Here is a 24,206-nt window from a genome sequence, read left to right as displayed (position 1 = left end):
CAGCACACATAAGCAGAAGTTCAAGACAAAGCAGCGCAGAAAACGAAAAAGTAAATAATGAAAGAACGTGAAACAGCTAAACTACAAACTGAGAGGCTTGTAAATAGAGCGAGTAGTTAATACATTTACCCAGCTTAAACTGCAACTCAGTAACACTGCAGTGAATTAATTAAAAAAAAATATTTGAACACGTGAAAAACTGTATGGCAAGATGTGCTTTGCAGCTCTGACACATTCCCAGGACAACATGGGAGCTCATTGAGAGTGTCTTCCTTCACCCTCCCTGACATTTCATCTCTCATGGCATCAGGCAGAAATAAATTCCCCTTCCTCTCCAGCTTGGTGTGAGAATGGCTGAACCCCACTGCCTGTTCCACTGCAGCTCTCCAAAGCCACAATGAGGAAAATAAAAAAAAAAACCAAACTGAAATCCTTTTCTGGAGCAAACAAAATAAGGCAGGGTGACTTCAGTGGGGAGATTTTAGTAAAACAAAACCAGATTTGGTTTGCTGGTCCTTTGCCAAAGTGCTCTTGCTGCAAAGAGCAGGATTGTCCTGGAGACCTGGGAGAGAGCAGATGCTTCCCAGTGGCACTGATGTTACACTGACACTCAGGACATGCCCCAGCCAAGCTTTGCTGACATCACTGTGCCCTAGTGGGTGTTCCCTGTCGTGTTTCCCCATGGCAGTCAGAAGCTCTTCAGAGATTCTGTCTATTTTAGGGCTTCTGTTCCCAAGGGAATAAAGATTATTCCACCTTCTGAAGAAAGTGATTGTCTACTGCAAGAAAAAAAAAGGGGGGGGGGGGAATTTAGGAAATACAGAAATTAAAATCACAAGTTGAGGGTATTTTGGTTGAACAGTGAAGGTAAAGCAAAACAGGTATCACCTTGAGAGAACGAAGTTACACAGGAAGGGGTTGGATTCTACTGAGCTTAAACCTGGAAGATGCTGTCCCTTCGTGATTAGATTTGCTCTGAATGACTCATCCCCAGAGCAATGTGAAATGCACTCCTCAGGAGCTTCTCCCAGCACTTCAGGATGCAAAAGCCAGTCACAAACAAAAATGGCAAGGCAAAAAATAAAAAACAACAACCATCCCATCTCCCATTTCTCATCATCGTGGTGACAAAAGGGAAGACAAGAACTGAAAGCATTTTACCCTGTGAAATATTGGCAATTCATGCTGTGGAGGAACACCTCAGCCTTTTATCAAGGAAACAGTCCAGGGGTGCTTAGTTAATAGCTATCATGCAAAAAAACAATTAGTCATTCAAGCAATCAAGAAGGTAAGTAGCTCCTAAAAAGGTTTGGAGCTCCCCAAGCCCTAAATGCAACTGCTCTAAACTGAGATTGTTCCTGAGTGTGGTGTGATGACTGGGTTGCCTCTCCCGAGGAGATCCACTGCATCATGTGTTGTAAATTCTCGATGCTCTTTTAGCTGCAGTCTGAGCCTCTGGGGGATTCTCCTCCTGCTCCTCACTCTTCTTGTGGTTTAGGAATATGTCAGACTTCAGGAAGCGGCTGTAGCTGTCGTACTTCATGAGGTTGAATATCTGGGAAGAGAGGGGGGAAGAACACAAACCCAGTGACCCAAGGCAAGCAGGATTTTGAATGAGAAGGGCAGTATCAGTTCCAGTGTATTTTTGTTCTGCCTGTACTAAGGCATCGCTGAAAAGGCAAGGCACTGAAAATACACACGTTCCAAGTCTCCAAGGGGCTGCAGAGCACTGGATAATTGAGGCAAACCTCTAAATAATTTACACAAATACTGAAACTTCAAACTGAGTCCAGGCTGAAACAACCGGTCTAACTGAGGTTTCTTAAACTTCTGCCAATATTCCCATCCTTTTTGGACTACAACATCAAGACTGGTGTCAGGCCAGATCAGAAACGTTGCAGGTACCTTCCCCAAAGAGCTGATCTGGTGCAGGTGTAGTTTACCAGATAAAAACGTGGTTTTACACTGGTGATGGACTAAAGCAGTGCCATTATGCCTCACACCAGGCCAAGAGCTGCCCTTCCTCTCGTGGCCAGCACTCAGCCAGCATGGAAGCATGAGCTCAGCACCAAGTGTGGCTTTTCCCTCCCAGGAATCGAGTTCAGGCTCGTCCCTCAACAGCACTTCTGCTCTTCTATTTATATCCACCACACACAACAAAGCTACAACTCCTTTGGAGTTTTCTGGAAACACAAAGGCTTGGGAGAGGAGTCTGGAAACTGTTCAGGTGTCAAGGTCAGGATATATATTTAAGCTGCTCTTGCAACAGAGGGGAAGAAAAAAAAAGTAAACCTCAGAACTATAACTGAGGCAAAACCAAAGCCAAGATCAGCCTCAGCCTGTTATTTCACTGGAGCCTCTCTGAGTCATGTTTCAGGACTGATTACATTTTATGGTACTCAGAGTAACTCAATTTCCAAGACAAATTTCTGCATTCTGACCCGCATGTGTGGCTAATCCATGTCTGGGTAACTGCAGCTTTACCTTTACAGTCTCCCTTCTAATTGAGAGGTAACACAACTGTTTGCTAGGAGGAGGAAAACAACCTTAAACTGCTTTTTCATCTCACATCCTCGAGGAACCTGGACAGATAAAGGCAAACACCCAAAACCTGACTGTTCTTGTCTGTGTGTTTGCTGAAATAGCTCCCTTACAAGCAAATTACATGGTGGATTTTACCAACCACTGCTCATTTGCATATTTAAATATTTAAGTTCGTGTTTAAAACTGTGGAAATACTGATTTAGAAGCTACATTTTGGAACATGAAAAATCCCAAAGCACCCATTCCATGCAGACCCCAATCAATGCAGACCCCAATCAATGCAGACCCCAATCAGTGCAGACCCCAATAAATGCAGACCCCAATAAATGCAGACCCCAATCAGTGCAGACCCCAATCAGTGCAGACCCCAATCAATGCAGACCCCAATCAGTGCAGACCCCAATCAGTGCAGACCCCAATCAGTGCAGTTCAGCAAAGCCAAGCCAAATTACACCTCCTGCCATTGGCTGACTACAATGTCATTAAATTTATCCAAGCAGCTCAAGGGAAAAAAGATATCAAGGAAAATGCTGCCCGCTAAAACATCATGTGAGTGTTAAGAACTCAAACCCCTCTTGTTCCTGCTATCACTTCAAGCATCTCCCAGAGAGAAGGAGCACTGTGAGATCAGTGTCTTCCCCAGCCTGGCCAGCCAAGTGCACAGAGCAGACAGATTTTATGATGGTGTGCAAAAGCAGAACCCTCTTTTCCCCCTCCCCTCCTCTCACTGCCTTTGTGCAGCAGCAACATTTGCCCTTGAAGTATTTTTAAACACACACATTCCCATGAACCTCTCCACCACCACTTCAGTCAGCACCAACAACTGCCCCCAAGCCCTTGGTTTAGGGCCAGCCTGTGAGCACAAACCCACGGCCCACCAGCAGCACCAGTTAAACCAGTAGGTCTCTGGAGAACCCAAGTGCTGGAGAACAGGCTGGGGCTTTCCAGCTCTGCCTTTTTACCCTTCAGACACACAGCACCAGCAGCAGTTAACAGTGTGCTCTTTAGAGAACAAATTACGCCACTCTTCGTAGCTTTATAAGGATTGAAAACTAGAGAAGACCATAACTCTTGTGAACTATTATCTAACAGCAATAAACAGTAGCTTCAAGCAGTGGAATCCTGCAGTGACCCATAAATGTTCTGCATTTGTCTGTAAAAGCTCACAGAGTCTCTTCCCACACTAGTGGGATTCCTCTACCACTGGACCAGCATGTTTCCAGTTCAGGTATTACTAATCCTTGGCTGTTATTTGTAAAACTGCAGAATATTTTGTCTCCAGTAGTCCCTCCAGCTTCACCCTCGCAATCACCCACCCTGAACTGCAGTGCTTACATGTACCAGAACATTTCTTTCCCTTTGCCCCCAAGTCAGAAGTTTTTTCCATGAGAAACTCTTCTTCTTCCTCACATGGAAATTGAATTTCAGACATTTCCACTGCTAATGACTTGGAACCTCTGCTTGAAAGACAGCAGAGCCTTTGCCTCTCAACTCCTTCAACTGACCCAGCCAGTCCCAGCTAAAATATTCAATCCCTGGCTGAAATGGGTTGAAAACACTATTTAAGTCCCTGTGCTGTTTCTCCACAAAAGGAACGAGCCAAATGGAAAATGCAGGTAGTCCTGAGGATGGTGCAGGAATTAAAAATAGTACTGCAAGTGCTAGAAAGCTGCAGATAAGAATGACTCACTTCATAACTTCAGCTTTAAAATCAGCTAGATATCAGGAAAATTCACCGCCCAAAGACATGCCTGCAAGATGTCACCTCATTTCTACCAGACCTCCCAAGTTCTCTGGGAGAAGGCAAAGCAGGTACTGGCTTCTCCGAGCTGCAGAAGAGGAGGGGTTTTCAGAAAACTGTGTTATGCTCCTATCAATACAAGTACCAAAACAGAGCAAAATGAAAACTCTTGGGCTCTCAAGGAAACCAGTGGCAACCCTGGAAACAAACATCAGCAATGACTCAGCACAAGAGAACACACAGGAAAACCAAGGACCGAGTTACTCAGCAGGGGGGAGTCTCAAACTACTCACACAGGAACCCGGGAGAAAACTTCACCCAGTTTTCCAGGGGTGTCCTGAACTGGAATTAGAATGGCTGCATGGAGTGTCCTGATTAAGTGGCTGTAGATGGGGCCCAGAGCCTGTGGTACCTCAGGGCAGCTGCATTTATCATCCCCACCGTGGCAGCAACCCCGCTCTCTGCTCACTCATGGCACAGGCAGCAGCAGCACATCCCCAGCTTCCCTGCAATAACCTGTGCTCAGAGAGCAAAGGGCATTAAAACCAGACAAAAACTAGTGAAACTGGGTTACTGAACAAAAGAACTTTACCTGGTCCTGGAGCTTCTGGAACATGAGGGGGTGAGGGGTCTCCAAGATGGTCTCGCTCAAACGGGACTGCCCTTCAACGTTGACTTGGGAGGAGGCTTTACTGGACAGGAAAGTCATGTAAATCTCTTTTGCCTTTTCTTGCATCTGCAAAAGGACACAATTATTTAAAGCATTATTACTTGATGTGTAGATAATCTCTGTACTGCATAATGTTTTGTTGGAGACAGACCCAGGTCACTTCCCGAGGTTCACATCCTAAAATTAAAACATATTCTGAATTAAAAAAAAAGATAACAAAACACATAGATAAGCTTACCTGTGTGTGTTCATTTGTGCTGGAAGAAAAACATCTCTGCAGGTAAACACCTGTACTGACAGCAGGGGAAGCTACCAGTAGTGAGCACTTTGGTTACAGCAAGATGTGGTGGTTGAAGCTGAGCAACCAGAGTGAAATTGCTCAGCACCATTGACTAGTACTTGTCCTCACTACTCAGAAGGACTATTTTTGCTAACAGATCATCAGTATGTGCAAGGAACCCAGAGGAGAAACACTGTGGAAGCTGACTGCAAGGCAAACCCGGGCAAGGGTAGGATGTAATCTGTGCTACTGGTAGATAACCCTGTCATACTGCAGGCTCTGTCTTTACAACCTCAGAGCAGCTCACCTGCAACGCTGACTGCATGAGCAAAGGAAACACCAACAACTCGACTCAATGGTGAAGACAGAACTCCCAACAGCCTCTGAGAGCTGATGGATAAGGGTAGGTGGGACTTGTGTAAAGCTCCACACCAGCCCCAGCTAAAGGGCTGTGTCTGGGATGGGAAGGGGGCTTGGAGAGGGAAGCATTTAAACCCTTGCCCATGAAGGAGCCACAGAATTTCTTTCATGTTTTACAGCCGAGATACATTTACATTTGGGGGTAATTAGAAGAAAAAGCTGCATGTGTTGGAGAACTGAGGAGGCTGAAAGAGTTAACTCTCTCGCTGCTGAAGGGGACACATATTTTCCAGTATTTCTAAAACAGATTATTCATCTGATGGGTAGAACATAACACATCAGGTGCATTAGGTCACAATGAACTGTGCTGGGCACTGCAGAGAGAGAGCAGAGAAAGGCTGGAGAGGAAACCCAAAACCAGAAGTAACTGTGAGGAAGTTTAGACAGCGAGGAGGGGAACAAGAGGACTGCGTGGGAGGCTGGGGAAACAGGGAGGCTCTCTGGATTTTGGGAGGAAGAACAACAGAGAAAGGAAGTGAAAGAGCTGTGGCAGGGAGAGGGGGCCACTGGAGAGACACGGGGGACCTGACTTTATAGGGATGGGAAAAGGTGGAAATGCACAGCTAAACCCTGCAGGCTCAGCTGCAAAGAGCAGGGCTGTGCCCCATCTGTGCTTCAGCATCAGTGGGACTACAGTTTATGGTTTGTTTGAAAGAGAAAGCACAGTTAAAGGTGCCAGTGTGTTTATGCACAGGTTCAGGTGCAGGACACAGGGTTGGTCCCCCTTCAGTCAGTCAGTGGCATCCCTTGTTCTCAGCAGCCTGAAGACGATGCCCCAGCACAGGGGACTCTGCTCTGGAACTGAAACAAGGCTTAAATTGGTATCTTGTTCACAGGTGGTTGTTAGAGGGTTTTTGGCACTCCTCACTCCCATCTGTGTGCTCTCCCCAGCAGCCCTGCCAAATTCCCCTTTGGAGCACAAAGTTCTGTCTGCACCAACCCCCCCCCCCTCGCTGTTTCAAGTGGATACGAGATTATTTCCCACTTCCTTTCCGAAGGTCAAACTCAGCTCTCAGGCATGTGTGGCTCCCAGATGAGGTGGATGGAAGCCCCAGATGCTGCTCAGAGCAGGCTCCAGCCGTCAGCAGCTGTGCAGCATTACCCAGCCCTGCTAAACCCTCCCTGCATCCCACGTGGGAAGGGACAGCAGGAACTCCTGAATATGTAATTCTGTTCTGAAATCCTTCTCTGCAAAACTTCCACGGGGGATATTGTGGTGGGTTTTAGCAAGAGCTGACAATATTCCCCGTTGCTGTCAGCATTTATTACAATCTGTAATTTGTTTTAAAAGCTCGGCTGCAAGAGCAGAAACACCGAAACCCCGGGAAGCAGCACGAATGACATGACATGCTGTTTGCTTCATTAACAGTCCCAAATGCAACAACATATGAGTAACTCCAATAAAACACTTAAAGTTCGGTGTTATTCACTGATCCCCACCACTCCCATCTCAATAATTGAATCTGTGCCCTGAGATGAGGGCCATATGGGTGGCAGAAGAGCTCACTAAAGGTCATTAAATTCCCACCCCTGCAGGGACAGGGGACACCTTTCCCTCCATGAGGCTGCTCAGAGTTCCACCCAGCAAGTGTTTCCAAGGACAGGGCATCAACCACCCCTCTGGGCAACACATTCCAGTGTCTCACCATCCCCACAGCAAAGAATTTCTTCCTTGTATCCAACCTAACCCTCCCCTCTTTCACTATAAAGCCATTCCTCTTGTGCTGTCCCTCCAGGCCCTTGCCCAAAGTCCCTCTCCAGCTCTCCTGGAGCCCCTTTAGTTACCAGAAGGGGCTCTAAGATCTCCCTGGAGCTTTTTCCAGGCTGAACAACCCCAGCTCTGGGTGTGATTCCACAGCAGAGGTGCTCCAGCCCTGATTTCTAGAAGAGTTGCTTTCAGAAGACAAATTCATGCTCCATGCTATCATAAACACTGGAAATATTTCTATTTTCAGTGCTTTTCCCAGCTTTGTAAATTATCTAAACAAAGGCATCCACAAGCAGTAGCTATAAAACCTCACTGTAAGTCCGTGTCATTCTAAAGCACATTTATTGCAGCCAGTTATGATGGTTTGAGCAGGACTGGGTGATGATTAGTACTGAATAATTAATCCAAACAGAACCTAGTTCAGTCTCTGTCCATTCATCTGGCAATACATTCAAGGATTCACTAAGCTCTTATCTCTGTACATCACTTTACCATTTCCTGTGCTGGGATGTGCAAGCCTGAAATAGCTAAAACTATGGAAATTATTTAGCAAGGGAAAACACAATTATTACCCCACTGCAAGGCATGGGATCTTGCAGAGAAGTAGCCTGGCTGGTGGTTCTTTCCTGAAGCCTGTCTGCATTTGTGGGCCTTTCATGAGGGAGGGCAGCAGCTCCATCCACCAAGCTGAGACCGTGCTGAAGGTTACAAAGTGCTCAGTCAAACTGAGCATTTTCCTCTTCTTGCAAAATATATTGTTTTGGGGGGTCCTGCAGATTTATCAATACCAAAAAAATATTCACAACTAAAGCAAGCAAACCCTTTGGAGGGGAATGCTTTTTCAGTGCAAAACAAGGAATATTTACAGGAAGCGAATACCCTCTTACACCTGCCTGTCTTAACACCCCTGGTCCAGTTCTCCCACCTGATTCCTATTCCTTGGCATTTCTGATGTTACTCAGAGCACAAACTGTCCTGTTTGGAGCATGCTGAAGTGGCATTTCCCAGTCTCACCTCCTCACACTACATACTTCGGCCAGGAGAGTGTGAATTTGTACCTGTTGCCTTCCAAAATGTTCCTCTCAAAGGCCAAAAAAATCTGAAATTTCTCAAGAAAATAACAAAAGTAAAAAAAACAACAACAACAACAAAAAACCCCACCACATTTCTGGTGGATCTAAATGTAAACTGAGATCTAAGCAGTGGAAAAAAACTTACTGGAGGTGGCTGCTTAAAAAATTTCCAGTAGAGTATTTGCTACTAGAAAGATTTCATGAAAATGAAAATTGTCTGCAGGTATATAACGATTTGGATAACATATTTAAATAATAATAATAAAAAAAGTTTAAACAGACCCTCAATTTTATTTGTTTTGCAACTTTGTAATTTGATAAGGCAAAATGTTACAGTTTGGTACTGGAAAATAGTTTTTGTTTGTGCTGTGTGTTGTTCTTGTGTTTCACTAAAGAATCACAGTGGTGTTTCTTGCCATGCAATAACTGCTATGCTTTAAAAAAGTCCTGAATGAAATGTCTTTATGTTTGCAAGCAAGATGATGATTCAACATCACTGAATTAATAAACCTTCTGCCATTCCCAAGCAATGACAAAGAGTTCCGAGGTTTCAAACCACGGGGAACCCGACAATTTCAGCATTTTGTTTGGATTTGCTTCGTTTCCAAACAATTCCACCCCGATTTTAGAGCAGTTTCTTCGAGTACATTTGTTTGCATTCGCACAGGGCACGTTACACAACAGGGACGGTTCAGCTCCAGCTCTGCTGAGTAAACTTTGCTGACAACTAAAACTCAGTCAGGGCACAATACCTGTTTTTTTCCCTGTGTCTTCTTGAATTCTTCACATGCAAGCCAGAACAAAACGTTTTCTTCGCTGAATTCCTTCTTTAAAAATTCCTAGGAAAGAGGAAAACAAACACTCAAAGGTTAGAATTCCATTTCTCAGTCGTTTTTCTCTCTTCCTGCTGCAGAAATTAAAACCAGCAGGTTCCAATAAAGGGAACTTCACCTGCAGTTTCCACAGCCCGGTGCAGCAGAAGCTCTGCACTGGTGCATCTGCACACCCCAGCACCCAGGGCAGCACCAGACACTTGGGAAGCACATTCCAGGAGGATAATGGGCTGCCCTGGATCCCTGAGCTCACCAGGAACTAGCAGGAATGGTTTCTGCAGCCTCCCTTAAATAACTCCAGCCCTTTCACAGCCACTGCTCCAAGGGAAGGCCAGAAATAGGGGGGGTGTAATGAACTGTTTTAATGAGAGTCACAGATCACCTGAGAGGCTCATTTAGCATCTTCCTGATTTTTATAATGAGTAAAATCTCTGCAAACAAAAGTGTTTCTAAACATGATCATCGGTGGCAATAAATCCACTACAGAGAACGAGAGCAGGGGATGCATCTGCATTCTGCACAGTGGTTAAACACAGCACACTGCTCCAAAAGTGAGGAATGCTTCAAAAGGGGGAAAATGTGCATTAAATTTATTTATGAAACATAGTGGCTGAAACATTTATGGCTCCAAGATCATCAGTTTTCTCTCCTGAATGTTAGAAAACAGAAATCAAGTAATGCCGAGAATTAAATAGCATCAAGATTACCTTTTTTTTTTTTTTTTTTTTTTTTAACAATTCAAAATCAGTGGTTTGTAACTCTAATTTACATCACTCGTTAAACCAGTCTGTCAGGACACCATTTTATCCCAGAGCATTTTATCAGTATGGTATGGCAAAAGCACTTTTAAGTAAGTGGCTCCTATTGTTACATCTAACACGGCAAAAAACCCTGAGAAACCAACTCACCACCCTCACCTAATTAAACCTCAAGCCATTTTGAGCTGCACCAGCCCACACTGGGTAGTAAAGTGAAAGGGAATATTGTCAGGACAGCTGCTAAACACAGGATAAGAGTCACCAGAGACTGGCAGGGGTAACTCTTTGCTGAATGTGCGAGAATAAAGGGCCCAGGATGAGTCCTCAGTGATAAATAACGCTTGGCAGGAGACAACAGTGGCTCAAGGGCTGCAGTTTGTCCAACAGTCACTTGTCAAGAGCAGACAGATCCCATCAGAAAGGTGCAGCCAGAAGCCCTGCACGTGCCTTGCAGGAGGGAGCTGCAGTGGCAGAAGGTGCTGCCCCAGGGGCACCAACTCCCAATCTGCCACCCCTGCTCGGGGGACAGACCTAGGAGGAGCCACCTCTCCGTGCTTACAGCCTGGCACAGCTGCACCCTTTAGTGCTGAGACTGGAGCAGCTTTACATCCTAATTCTGTTCTACAGAAACACCCAGAGTTAATAAAGCAACCCGAAATCTCTTCACTCCTTCGGGGTCCTCCAGGAGGTTCTCCAGCGACGTGGCCCATTTGGAGGTTCCTTTCAAGGTTTGGTGGCTGCTGCTGGGGTGACCCTCGCTGTCATTGATCTCTGGAATTAAAAAAAAAACAAAAAACAAACAGAATTGAAAGAAACGCCGCCTTCTTTAGAAATGACAAATGGCAGTGGCGTGGGTGTCTCCCACATTGCCCCTGCACCCTTGGATTTCAGCTGCTGTCTGTAAAGAAACACCATAAAACTGAAGATAAACACACAAACAATCACTTGAATTCTGCTCTCCCTGCAAGGAGGCAAAGATTCCTTCCAGCAGATAATTCATGAGCAGGTAAAGAGGCACTGGCACTGTTTTATAGGGGGTCAAGCACCTTTTGCCTGTGGAACACAGCAATGACCACAGTCTGTGTCCTGAAAGGATCATCTGCTTTTTTTCTGGCACTGCCTACGGCGTGGGCTCCTGGAAAGCAATTCCTGGTCAGTCACACATGGCAAATTTACTTTTAAGAAAAGAATCGTCACTGGAGGCTGGAGGGTGGGTAAAAGCAAAGAGAGAGAAACACAGTGCTTTGTTTAGCAGGAGGAGCAGCCCAAGATGTTAACCCAGAGTAACTGGGAGGACAGACAGCTGGCAGCAGAGCCTCCCTGCAGCTGAGTCAGCCTGGTTTGGGGCAAGGGGGGTGGTTTTTCTCTTTGTTTGTTGCCAAATCCGCAGAAATTCTCCTTTTATAAGGTGCACTGGGCTGTGCCCACACCTGCTCTGCCAGCAGCCTCCTCCCAGGTAGGAGAGATGGCACACAGGTGGTGTTTTCCCTAGCCCAGGACAAGTGCGTTGCATTCAAGGCTGGTGCTGGAAAAAAAATTTCTTTTTGCCATCTACCCTTTGAGAAACCTATTGCTTGGAGGGACTCCAGGGATTTGCTCATCTGAAAAACTCTAAAACAGACATCAAGTGCTTGGCCTTCCCTCCTCTCACACACGAAAGGCCCTGGGAAGACAGGAGGGCAGGCCATGGGAAGTCAGGATAGGAGCTCCATTTCAGGTCACTGCACACTGGAGAGGTGCACAGAACTCTTCCTGTAACCAATACAGCCTCTGTTTATTTTAATAACTCCCCTCATCCCACCCGAGCACCTTTCTGGAAATATGGATCACAGCAACTCCTGCTTAAGCTCTGTTTAAAAGCCCTTCTTCCACCATGAAACTAAACTTCAGCAAGTATCTCAAAAAACCATCTCTGCAGAGCTGTCCTATCAGATGCCCTTTTGAGCTGGTGACTGGAATAAATGCTCAGGTTAAAGCCCTGCACAAAACTGGCACCACAGCAGAGCCTCTGGGACCTGCCTGTTCTCCTAAAAGTGAGAAGGAGCACTGTCCTAAATGAATGAGCAGCCCTTTCCCTGGAGAGGAGTGGGGTTTGTGCATGAGAAACAGTGTGTGAGCTGAAGGGCAGCAGCCACAGCCAGGGGGTTGTCTCCAAGCCACTCCTGCAGATGTGACACCAGCACAGCCAGTCAACGCTGCCTCAGTTTGACCCCCCCCCTCGTGCAAAAGGATGTGGTTCTCGATTATCACTCGCAGCATTTATTTTAGGAGCCTGACTCAAAGTATCTGGGCTTCTAATCTCAGCCAAATGGGTGAGATTTAAGTGGGAATGGCCAAGTACATTGGAGCAGAACACAGTGACCTCTGAGCAGCTGGAACCTCTTGGTACAGCCTCATCACCTGCAAGCAGAAGGGTAGCTCTGTGTGTAAAGCTGCCCATGGCCTGAAGAACCAGGCCCTTCCCTTATTTAATACATCGTTTAGCCCAGAACACAGGGAAATGAGATTTCATTTCCAGTGTTCCTGTTCCAGCCAAATCTTCCAGTGGACATTAATGATTACTTTGAAAAGCATGGATTTCAATGAGCCAGTGCACCACAGGGCAGAGCCAGGGCCCTGAGAACCTAAAAAAAAAAATAAATTCTGGTGAACAGAGGCCAGAACAAGTGCTCCATATACCCAGGATACACTCCTTCTGATCTCCTTCTCCTCAGCTGCTTTCACTGGTCTCTCATTTTACTGGCTGTTCTGCATCCTCTCTGATCACCATTCTCACTTCCAGCCTACCCTTCACAACCCAACCCTATCCCCTGTGTTTACATTCCCCTCCTGCTCCTCCTTGCCAACCTCCAAACTCTTCTCTCCCTAATGATCCTGCTGCTTTTCCCTGCTCCCTCCCAGGATCCCGCTCCCCTTCTCTCTCCCTTCCCTCCTCCCACAGCATTCATAGAAACACCATTTGGTTTTGAAGGGAAAACCTCCACAGCTTCTTCCCAGTGTCCACTCTGCAGTGCCCTGGGCAGGGCTCTCTTACTCCACTTGTTTCCTCCCTTAACAAGCTCCCCACAGCCCAGACAGTGCTGTGGTGCCAAGATGAGGCTTTGTCTGCCCATTGCCACCCCTCTGTTTACCCCTTGCCTCCCTTGTTGTTATTGAAGCTGGGAGCTCCCCAGAGCTGTGGATGCACCAGCATAAACGGGTGACCCATGACAGGAGGAAGCACCCTGGCATTTTATGAGGGTATTTTTATTGTACCCCATTAAATAAGACATCACCAACATATATTCTAAAACAATAGGCCTCACCCCCAGTTAGGATCATAACTTCCCACTCCACATGCTGGTTTCATTCAGCACATTTGGGGTGTGATTTCTAGACTTTTAAATTTGAAGAGTTCAAAAGACAGGAAAGAGGTTTTTTCCCCCACAAATGACTCCAGAAGCTGATCCCCAAATCCATCTCCCCTAACACATTACTAAATTACCTTAGAAATGATACTTCCACTGAGGTACAAATTAATGAGTCCAAAATGATTTATTTGAAAAGGCAAGGCAGCAATAACTGTAGTTACACGAATGATTCTCCTGAAACATATTCAACTCTGATATCTATAAAGAGAACTTTCTCCTGTTAAAATCCTCTGCTGACAGAGTTAGGTAATATATGCTTGGAAATAACAAGCTTGATCCCAACGTTTAACAGCATATATACATTTGTGTGATCATCTAAGTGAGGAAGGCAGCAGACATTTGCTGACACTGAAAACTGGGAGATAATTTTGTGCATCTAAAATGACAAAATGGCAGTGCTTCCACCGGTATTTCTGTCAAGGTAACGCACAGGATGTACAGCAGATGATAAATACACTCCCTGCGTTTCTTGCATTGCAACTGTAAGAAATTACAATATGCTAATCACATTTCACGGCAGAGCTGGCTTTTATCGGGGTCAGGGACCAAGAGGCAGAGAGAGCCAGCAAAGCACACACAGCAGGGCACAGTCGTGAGAGTTTCTGTTGAAACAAACCCTCCAGCGAGTCGAAAATGCGCTTCAGAGGCACAACTGCTCTCATGACGTGCAGGGAGCAGCCAGCTGCTTCCACCAGCACAGCAGATGATGGAGTGCTTGGTTTTAACATCAGACTTCAGAGGGCTCCACACTGAGCCAGCAAACAGGCAGTTACATTAGCTGCAGCATTATTTCACAGGGGGCTCTTACAGGAGCTGCCCTCCCATCACACAATAGCCCTGCAGCCCCAGACTGCCGAGAAAGGCTCTTTGTGTGAGAAGGGTAAGTGCAGCACTAATAACGCTGCAATTATCAGCTGAAGAGTGCCATCGAAAACGGCAAATGTTTGCATTCTCCAATCAGGAACTCGGACTGAAACCACAGAAAGTGTCAGCAACATCCACATGTACAACGTTGCAGGTCAAAACTCCCAGCTCTGGGCCTTGTTTTTGACCAAAAATAAAGAAATAAAACCTGTGGCAACCCATCAAACCGTGAGTGATTCATTCACGGCTAATTGAGTTAGACATGCTGATCCCTCTGCCTTCCAGAGGCACTGCAACCGTTCCCCCGAGCTGCTGCCACCCTCCAGCTGTCAATACCCTGGCCCATATCAGGCAGCACAGACTCACACCCTTCACAGAACTCCACATCCCTTCCTAAATGCCCCCTGCACACACCCTGTGCAAACTCCCCGACAAATAAACGGCGCACGAACAGTCCCAATGACAAAAGCCCCCACGTAAACAGCACGCTCCTCATTCTGTATTCGAGCATTAACAGAAAACAAGAAAAGCCACCTCAATTTCTCCTGGAAGAACTTCCGACCACACCTGCCCTTATTCACCTGGATCACAAAATCTGCGAGCCGTGAACCTTTATTATTATTTCCAAAGTACTCTGAATACCTTGCCTTTTCCTGTGCTCATCAGAGTGCCTGTCCAGCAACAACCACCAGTCCAGAATTAATAAATCCAAGGTACGAAACAGCGGGAAACTTCACGAGTAAGCAGCTGAAAGGGGGAAATTCCCTTACTTTCCATGCAGCCAAGCATCACCAGATGAATCCTCGCACAACAATTTTTTCCAAGCAGCAGCTGAGGTTCAAACCTTTTCCTCACAGCACAGCTGCCCTTTGCACGCTTTGGTTGTTCAGAGCAGGAGCCTCAACATCCCCTTTTGACTGTCTCCAGCAACAGATGGCTCCTGGACTCCACTTTTAACTATAAGGAAGGAAGCTAAAGGGACGTTCCGCTTTTGTAGCATCTCTGGAAGCGTTCACCAGACAGATATCCTTAAAAAAACAACCAAAGAGCCCCCAAAAAAACTCCAACCCAAATCAAGTCTAGACAAACACCACATCTGGCTTTTCTTAGAAAGATTGCAACTTCTTCCTGCACATAACAAACTGTAGTATCATTTTCTAGGGTTCGGAGATTGCTACTTTTGCCCCAGTTGTTTCAGCACTGACAGATATCAGATCCCACCTCCTCGGAATCGCCAGACTCGCAGCATCGCGGACACACAGCAACAAACACGCTACAGCGCCCGTCTGCTCAGGGAACTGGGAAGTCCCACATTGTCACTCCTTGGTAACTTCCACTCCAGCTTAAGACGCTCCCTCCAAAGGCAAACTCCTCAAAGTCCGATTCACAGCCCGACTAACCATGCCCTGGCGCCCCGGGCTGTCACCTCGCCCCCGGTAAGAGCAGCCCGCAGGAGCTGGGCACCGAAACGCGGCTGATGAGGCAGGAGCTGGGCACCGAAACGCGGCTGATGAGGCAGGAGCCCCGGGCAGAGCCCCACTCCCCGTTCGGGACCGCTCCGCTCCCGGCACGGTCACCCCGGGCATCCCAGGCAGCGGCACCGCAGCTCCCCGGACCGAGGGGCCGAGGGGCAGCCCCGGTCCTGCCCGCAGCTCCCCGGACCGAGGGGCCGAGGGGCAGCCCCGGTCCCGCCCGCAGCTCCCCGGACCGAGGGGCAGCCCCGGTCCCGCCCGCAGCTCCCGGGGCCGGGGGGCAGCGGCGCGGCCCGGGCAGCCCCCGAGAGCCCCTGGGTCCCCTCGGCGGAGCTGGAGCCCCCAACCCCCCCGGCCCCGTTACCTGAGGGCGGTCGCTTCCTGCTGAGCCGGCTCACGGCCCGGTTGAACATCCCGGGCGCCGCTCGGGCCGCGCTGCCCGAGCCCCGGGGCGGCCGCGCCTCCCCCGCCCCGCCCGGCCCGGCCCGGCCCGCCCCGCTCTGCCCCGCTCCCCCCGCACGGGGCGGCCCCGCACCTGCCCCGCCTGGGAACGGCGGCTCCCGCGGCACCCCGGGGCTCGGGCACCACCGAACGCGACGCGGGGACACCGGGGGTTCACCCCCTGGCCGGGGGAGAGCGGCACATCCCCCTTGCCCTGCGCTGCGGGGCCCCCCTGTCCCAGCCATCCCCACTTGCGCCCCTCTTCCACACCACGCTGTTATGTCAGCTCGCCCAGATCCAGCTCATCCCTCCCCGCTCCTTCCCCCTGCTCCTCCGCGTACCCCTGGAACAGCTATGCCCCCCTGCCTTGAGCCACCAGCCCCCCTCGTGTCTTCGCCGAGCAGGTGCGAGAAACAAAAAACCTCCCCCAGCACGGCCACCTCGGTGAAATCGTGAGCTTTCTCACCAAAATAGACGTGCCAAGCCTTTTGTGCTGGGGTGACTCATTTGCTCTTCCAAGGCTTGGAAGAAAAATTCTTTCCTAACAGAAAAGCACATTTACAATTTTAACAACGGTATTTTCACTTTCAGAAATATCTTTTGTACCAAAACATTTGACCAAAAATCCAGCACGTGAGAAGTTTGTGCAATTCTGACAACAAAGTGGCAAGCCATCAAACAGACAATCAACTCAGGAAGCACAAGGCAACAGTAGTAGGAGGCAATGGGAGTGTTTAAGTCCCACTGGAAGCATCACCGATACACAGAAACCACAGAAACCACTGTTAGCAGACAAGTCAACACTTGTTTTATCTCCACCTAAGCCAAATCCCATCCTGAACACACAGTAATGCATTGCTAACCAGCTCCATCCGCAGAGGGAACTTGGATGGGCTCCCATCCCACTGAAATGTATGGTTATTTTCCACTTACACACACAGGGCCAAGATCTCATTCCTGGGAAATGGTGACACCAGGAGACTCAACACAAGAATCAACTGCATCTGTGCTTCCAAAACAAACAGCAGCACAATACCTTCCAGCTGAAGGGATTTGGCCTGAGCATCCCTGGACTCCTGCCTTCAGCACCAGGGCCAAAAGCTGCGTTAGCTGGTAAAGATTTCTTGGCTTTTGGTGTGGACTAAAAAAAAAAAAATTTAAAAAAAAAAAAAAATAAATAAAAAAAGAAGAAGTCTGCAGCTTTGCCGAGGGAACAGCACAACAGCTGCACACGGCATTTCCCAGCAGATGTGTGAGGCAGGCACGACACTGGGAATGCAGCTGCAAATTCCGTGCAAGCACCAGAGGAGCAGGGGGTAACAGCACGGCAGCAGGGCCAGCTGAGGAACAGGGACAGCAACACGGGAGAGGAACACACAGGGTGGCAGTTCTGGGACAAGACAGCCTGGCCATGAACTCCCAACCATTTTTTTTTAGTCAGATCCACCAGTGCCAGGTATTTCAGGCAGCCCGTTTACACCAAAGCAGTACAAACATCACCAGATTTTATTTCTTTATTTTTTTGTTAAGAACCAGGTCACAGATCCCAAAGTTTCTATTTTAAGGGTTAAGAACTAGTGCTCCTAGGACAACCACCTCCTCCTCAAGCCAGTGTATTGACAACAGGCAACTGGAGTAGTTTTAAAACTTAGTATCATGGATTTGGAGGTGGGAATACGTAAGGAATATGACTTAAGGAGGCCAGCATTGTGCCCGTGCTCCACGTGCCTGTGCTGGTGTCTCCAAGAAACCCCCCAGAGCCCATCCCTCTGTCCATGCATCTCCTGGGAAACCTGACCCACGGGTTTGCCACAAACCAACCTGTTAACAAATCCACAGTTTCTGTTCCTTTCCTCCTCCGGATACAACACTTCGTTTCCAAGACTCCTTTCCACCCCTTTTCCTTGTAAATGAGCACATGGGGGCCACTCCTGCAGAGGGGACTCCCAGGCGGGCACAGCAGTGCCTGCTCTGCCAGGTCACGCTCCTGATGCTGTTCCATGTCCTGCTCTCCTGGTCGAGGTTCGGTGCTCCATCAGACAGAATGGCACGAGGGGATTTTCCTTCCAGATGAATTTGGTGGAGTTACTCAAATGCAGTTCCTTTGCTGGGGGGTTTTTGCCCCTTCTCCCCCAAATCACCTGCAATACCCACACACAACCACGTGCAATTTACGGCTTAATTCACCCTGTGCTGGTGTCCACATACCACATCGATAGGTTTTTACACCTTGCATGAATTTTTACCATCTTTTCCTTAATTTCACAGGGCAAAGCTTCCCTTATAAAAAAAAGAAAAAAAAAAACAACCATAAATGTGTTTCATTTGCTTTGGCTGCAGCCAGGCCAGGCCATCTAGAACAGATGATGTTCTCTGAGTACTTACCAAGTCACTGCACTTCCACCCAAAGAACTGTGCACCACTAAAAATTAAATGTATGTTAAAGCAGCCAAGCTCCCTTAGAACTGAACAGGAAAGCATTTGCGAGCCTTCCATGCCTTGCTCCATCCCATAACTCCAGGACTTGTTAGCACAGTGTGTTCACCACTCCAGACACTGGAAGGTTTGACAACTGGGATAAAGTTCAGCAGATTTCCCAGTGCCACTGGCAATAACAGGTGTGTGGGGAGGAATGAGAATGTGCAAGACACCCAAAAAGGCAGAAACACGCCTGACAGTGGGATTTCAGACAAAGATTCTATTTTAAAATGTGACTTGTATTCTGTAGAATAATTTAGCTTAAATTTAAATAGCTGGATTTGAAAAGAAATGGAAGGAGTTGTACTTAGCTGTTGCCACTGCAAGAAGAAAAAAAAAATCTATTCTGGAACATACTGAACTATGAATAACACCACAGAAAACTCATAAAATGCACAGCTCATTTCACTGCCCAATTGCAAATAAAAGACTCCAAACTAATCAACAGACTTAGGAAAAAAAACACAACTCACGATTTAAAGCTCTGGTTTCATTTACACCAACTTAACACAACTGATTTCAGCAAAGGTGGCACTTATTTACACGATTATGAGAACTTGAAATTGGAAATGTTAACAATGAGGAGAGGTCTCCAAAGCAGGAAAACTCTCATTTCTCTGGAAAAAAAACAAAACCAAAAAACAAAACCAAACAAATGCAAAACAAAAACCAAACAAAAAAAAAAAAAAAAAAAAAAAAAAAAAAAAAAAAAAAAAAAAAAAAAAAAAAAAAAAAAAAAAAAAAAAAAAAAAAAAAAAAAAAAAAAAAAAAAAAAAAAAAAAAAAAAAAAAAAAAAAAAAAAAAAAAAAAAACCAAACCAAAAAAAACCCAAAACAAAACCCCAGCCCTTCAAAACCTGATTTTAGACTTGCCAAGTTTATTTTCCTATTCTACTGCATGTGTTAACAGAAACAGTAGAAATTAAGACTGGATGTTGCCCTGCAAAGGGCATTGTGGCCAGAGAATGAGGCATTTTGATCCCCGACCTGTAGGCACTCGGATTCCTGCCTGTGAACCAAAATATTTCAGCACACACACGTAATTTTTTTCAGTTCAAAGCCACTTTTTAATTTTATTAACCTTAAACAAGCCACCCTTAGATCCAAACCAAGTTTTGCAAGCCTTAGCTAAATGCAGCTCCTGGCTGAAGATTCCCAGATTACCAGAGTAAAAGAGCGGATAATAAAACAAGCTTTTAAATCTTTTAACAGGATGATACACACAGAGCAAACTTCAACACAGCCTTCCTGGAAGGTGCACAGCATAAAACAGCCTCGAAGAGAATTCTGGTAGAAAATTGCACTTCTATTTCAGGCCTGCCCAAATAAATCAGGGGAATTTGTCCAGCACTCCTCACTTTGAACTCAGAGAAAGCTCTGACTCACTCCTTTGTAATACTTTCTAGTACAAGGAGGTTCACAGGGCCAACTTTTATCCCTAATCTCGTGGAACATTCCTCAGTACCTCCAACTCCAGGGCTTTGTGCACGCCAGATACAGAGTGCAGAACTCTGAACATGCAGAGACTGAATTACAGGCTAAATAACTGCAGTGCTGCTCCCACCTCACACTGGTTACACCCATCTGTACCTCTCCACAAACTGCACTCTGAAAAAAAAAAAAAAGTGTTCCAAAGCTTGCAATTCAAGTGATTTTTTTCTTTATCAAAACCAGTTTTATGCTCTTTGCGTCTGACAGTCAAGAAGGAAAAATGTTTCATCACTTTAGTATGACATGTATATTTGAGCCTGATAAAAACCTTACTGCTAAATCAGCCTTCTGGAGTTTCTTCAGCTTTGTTCTATAAAGAAGGAAGAATTATGGTGAAGGAATTTTATTACCCTTTTATATTGCAAATGTACTTTTTTTTTTTAACCCACAAGATTTAAAACCAGCTTTCAGAAGATAAAGCAGTACCATGAATTAAATCTCGAGATGCAGAAATGCAGTTTTCGAGTGCCAGTATCACAGCAATAAAAAACTTGATAATATTCAACTAGACATGAATTATGAAATTGTTATCCAAACCTTAGAACACTCTAAGCCCCTCTGAACTACACACAGGTAGGGCTGACTAGGGGGCACAGTGAAGAGAACCCAGCTTTTGGGAATTATGTTCAGTCTGGGATGAACCTGAAGACACAAAAAAACCCCCCAAAAATGTACTTAACACATGCTTTTAACACCCACCTGTAAATATTAAACCAAGTAGAGACAGCAGAAATCAAAGACTTTTGCAGTACAGGGGAATATTAAAAATTACATGTGAGGTCAGGGTGTTTCTGCTAAGAACCAGAGGCAAATGTTAAAGTCTGTGCATGAAAAATAAGAACAACTCTACTGTCTAGAAATACACATAATAAAGTGAGAAACACAGCAAAACACACAGGGTATGGAAAAGGAGAGGTACATGGTCATAACTCCCAATTCAAGTATCCATGTGCATTTTCTACAGTGAAAATCATTCTGAGGGAATGCCCTTTTCTACAGCCTCAGCAAAATGTATTCAGGAATATCTGTTGGCCCCCTGACCTCAGGTACTGACCATTCCAAAACATGTCAGCAGCACACATGAACAGCTGCTGCACCACCAGAACAAGGTCTCGCTGTATCCACGCTGCAAGTTTACAGTGATCTGCTCCCTTCTGGAAATGGCCATTGACAGTGACAGCAGGGAGGGCTTTGGACCTTCCTGTCCTTGCTCTGCAGAACACATAACCCCGAGCAGGAGGCAGGATTCACCTAGAACAGTATCCTAGAAACAGTCACACTTTATGTTCCTTAGTCTGAAATCAGCCATGTTTTCAGATAACTCACAAACACAACAGAATTTTTTTCTCCTACAAAACCACACCATGTACCTGTGAATGAAAGAAGCCCCAATTCACGGCAAGAGTTCACAAAATATTGCACCTCAGCTTCCTCTGAGCACTTGCAAATACACAGAAGAGATTTATTCTCTGCAGAGCACAAGAGGAGCAAGGCATAACCATTTCCAGCATTTGACTGCACAACAGGGATCTGGCACAGCAGCTCCAAGCTGTGTCAGTGTAGACTCCCTGTGTTTTCAGGTGAGAGTAAAACTCAGTTAGAAACAGCTCCACAAACACACACTGCAAAATTGAATAGTCCTTTTAATAACTAAGAGGGGGATTTTTTCCCCCCCAGTCAGTACCTGAGTTGGAAGATCTGAACTAAGCAATAAATTGTATCAATTGGTCTTTCCCATCACGCTGGACAACCCGGCATTAAGGGAAACAAATAATTAATGGAGTGAGAAAGATCTGCCTCACTGAAAGGACCAATAAAAACCACAAAGAGGATTTTTTCATGGAACAGCAGACCAGTAATAATTCCCCATTTATTAAGGTGAAAGAACTAGCAACTCAAATGAGGATGGCAGCTTTTCATCATCCCCTGTGACATTTATTCTTCTGCAGAGTTGGCCCTAGGAAGTCATTTTCCAGCCAGGGAATGTGAGCATTACCCAGTTCCATGTGGTAGACCCAGGATTCCTCTTCAATTCCTTCCCACCCCTGCTCCAGACGTTGTAAGGAACGGGAAGATGTTCAACAAGCAGCTGTGCATACCTGAAACTACTTCAATGATCCAACAGAAGGGTCAATACAGACACAGCAGAGTGCCAAGCTAAGAGGTCTACATTAAGGAAGGGTCTATGAACTCAATTTGCTCCTTTGTTTAGTCACCTTCGGTGTTCTAGCTGGGCTGTTTAACGTGCATCTGTTTTCTGAGAGAAGGGCCAGAAGGGGTGTGATTTCTACATCTGACCTGGCCCTGGTGCTGCTGCACCACACCCGGGGCTGGCACAGGTCCCACCTCCCCTCTCCAGCCTCCCCTCTCCTCCTCCTGTCCCTGCCAGCGGTTGGGAATGCTGCTGAGTGTCTGGGATCAGGGGGAAGCTGGAATGGTCCCTTGTTTTAGGAGGCAAATATTCCAGTGCCATCAGCCATCATCCCAGGAAAGTCAGCTTACATTGAATTCCCCACCACAACCCCATTGTTTGGCTTCTAAACAAAACAATCCTGGCTGTGAAACGGCGCTGCCTCATTGACAGCTCCAGCACTGACAGAGGAGGCAAAGCCATCTTTCTTCCCACTGCATTTCAGGAACACTTTCACACCCAGCGAGATTCAGATCAGCTTTAATCAAAGCAGGAGGAGCTGTGTATTTAAGCAAGAGGAACTTGTATTCAAATAATCATTACTGATGTCAAATAAAGTTGTGAGTCATTACCCTTTAAATGTCAGTGAGCAGAGTATCATTCACATCCATGGTCTAGCTGAGCACAGATGACAGAACCAGTGTTCACTCATCAACAAAGTCCTGTTTCTTTGTCAAGTAAAATATCCAGCAAACACTTCAGCATTTTCCGTGATTTGAAGTAACAGTAAAGGGGGAGGGAGGGACATTATCCAGGTGATACTGAAAAGAATAACAATTTTTAAATTTTTTTTTTAAACCATCAACTGGACTCACAAAAATTGCTGAAATGAAACACAACAAGACCTTCCCAGCAGCTACTGCCTCGCAGTTGCCTTTTTATGAACAGAAACTTCATTACACAGTGAAATCCTTAAATCAGTGTTGGACAGGCACCACATATGATCAGAACAAATGAATTCTCACTCATTTTCAAAAGAACCACTTCTTTTTGCTATCACAGCAGCAATCCAGACCCCAGACTGCATCTGCATATGGAGATTCATGCTGGAACAAGGCAGTCCTTCACGAACCCCGTCAATTTTTTTGGAAGGATACCGAACAAAAGATTGCCTGTACCTTGCAAAGTAAGAACAGTGCAACAAAATCTTTTATTGCTGACCAGGAAACAGTTTCACGTGGTTAAAACAAACACTTGTGCCCTTGTTCAAAAACAGTCAGATAATTCAGAAGTATCAGACACTAATCATGTCCATACAGTTGAAGCCTGCTTCCTTGTGTACAAACACAAGAAAAACAAAGCACGATTTTTTTCGGCCAAACTAAGCCTTTAAATTCACTGTGAGACTTATTCTGAGTGAAATGAAGGCAATGGTTCTGGGACAGTGAACGGCTTCCCAGGAAGTTGTCTTAGCAAGGAAGAAGGTTCTGCAGGGAGAGTAAGCCTGGACAGTGTTAAAAAACATACACAAGGAGGCAGGACTGATGAGCAGCTACATGTGACCTCAGATCCACAGCCTCACCACCGCAACGCCGCAAAATACAAAACCATTTGGTACGAAAAGTTGGAAATAAAACATCTTTTACACGATTGCAAGTGCATAGTTTACAAGTTCAGCCTTGTCTGCCTGCAGTCAGTTTTACAGCAGAGAGGGACAATGCTTTGACAGATGACAATACAGGATAAGCCCTTTATATCACGTTTCACTTTTATTGAACATCTCCTGCCAACGCAGATTACAACCCTGGTTCAGGTTGCACGCATCAACTTAAGCCATCAGAAATCAATACTTTGTGAATTCCAAATCCTAGTGGTGAGGGTTAGGTAGTGGTT

The 24,206-nt window shown here is 46.2% G+C and overlaps 1 protein-coding gene across 2 annotated transcripts; it reads right to left on the bottom strand.

Annotated features, from left to right (window-relative positions):
- Positions 1 to 891: 891 nt before the first annotated feature.
- On the bottom strand, positions 892 to 16,228 carry RGS10 (regulator of G protein signaling 10). 2 transcript variants are annotated; one of them, XM_027890882.1, is made up of 5 exons: positions 16,138 to 16,228; positions 10,680 to 10,798; positions 9,189 to 9,275; positions 4,878 to 5,021; positions 892 to 1,555 (listed from the first exon to the last, which is right to left on the bottom strand). In XM_027890882.1, the coding sequence occupies exons 1-5, from the start codon at positions 16,184 to 16,186 to the stop codon at positions 1,409 to 1,411; spliced, it is 546 nt and encodes a 181-aa protein (XP_027746683.1). In that variant the 5' UTR covers positions 16,187 to 16,228; the 3' UTR covers positions 892 to 1,408. The 2 variants fall into 2 exon arrangements, with proteins under 2 accessions (XP_027746683.1, XP_027746684.1); XM_027890883.1 differs by lacking the exon at positions 16,138 to 16,228 and adding an exon at positions 15,072 to 15,559.
- Positions 16,229 to 24,206: the final 7,978 nt, after the last annotated feature.

This window comes from Empidonax traillii, unplaced genomic scaffold (assembly GCF_003031625.1).
Source record: "Empidonax traillii isolate 1590-97213 ecotype Southwest subspecies unplaced genomic scaffold, ASM303162v1 scaffold301:size691294, whole genome shotgun sequence".
In the NCBI taxonomy this organism is placed as follows: Eukaryota; Metazoa; Chordata; class Aves; order Passeriformes; family Tyrannidae; genus Empidonax; species Empidonax traillii.
This window is presented reverse-complemented; position numbering and strand designations above follow the sequence as displayed.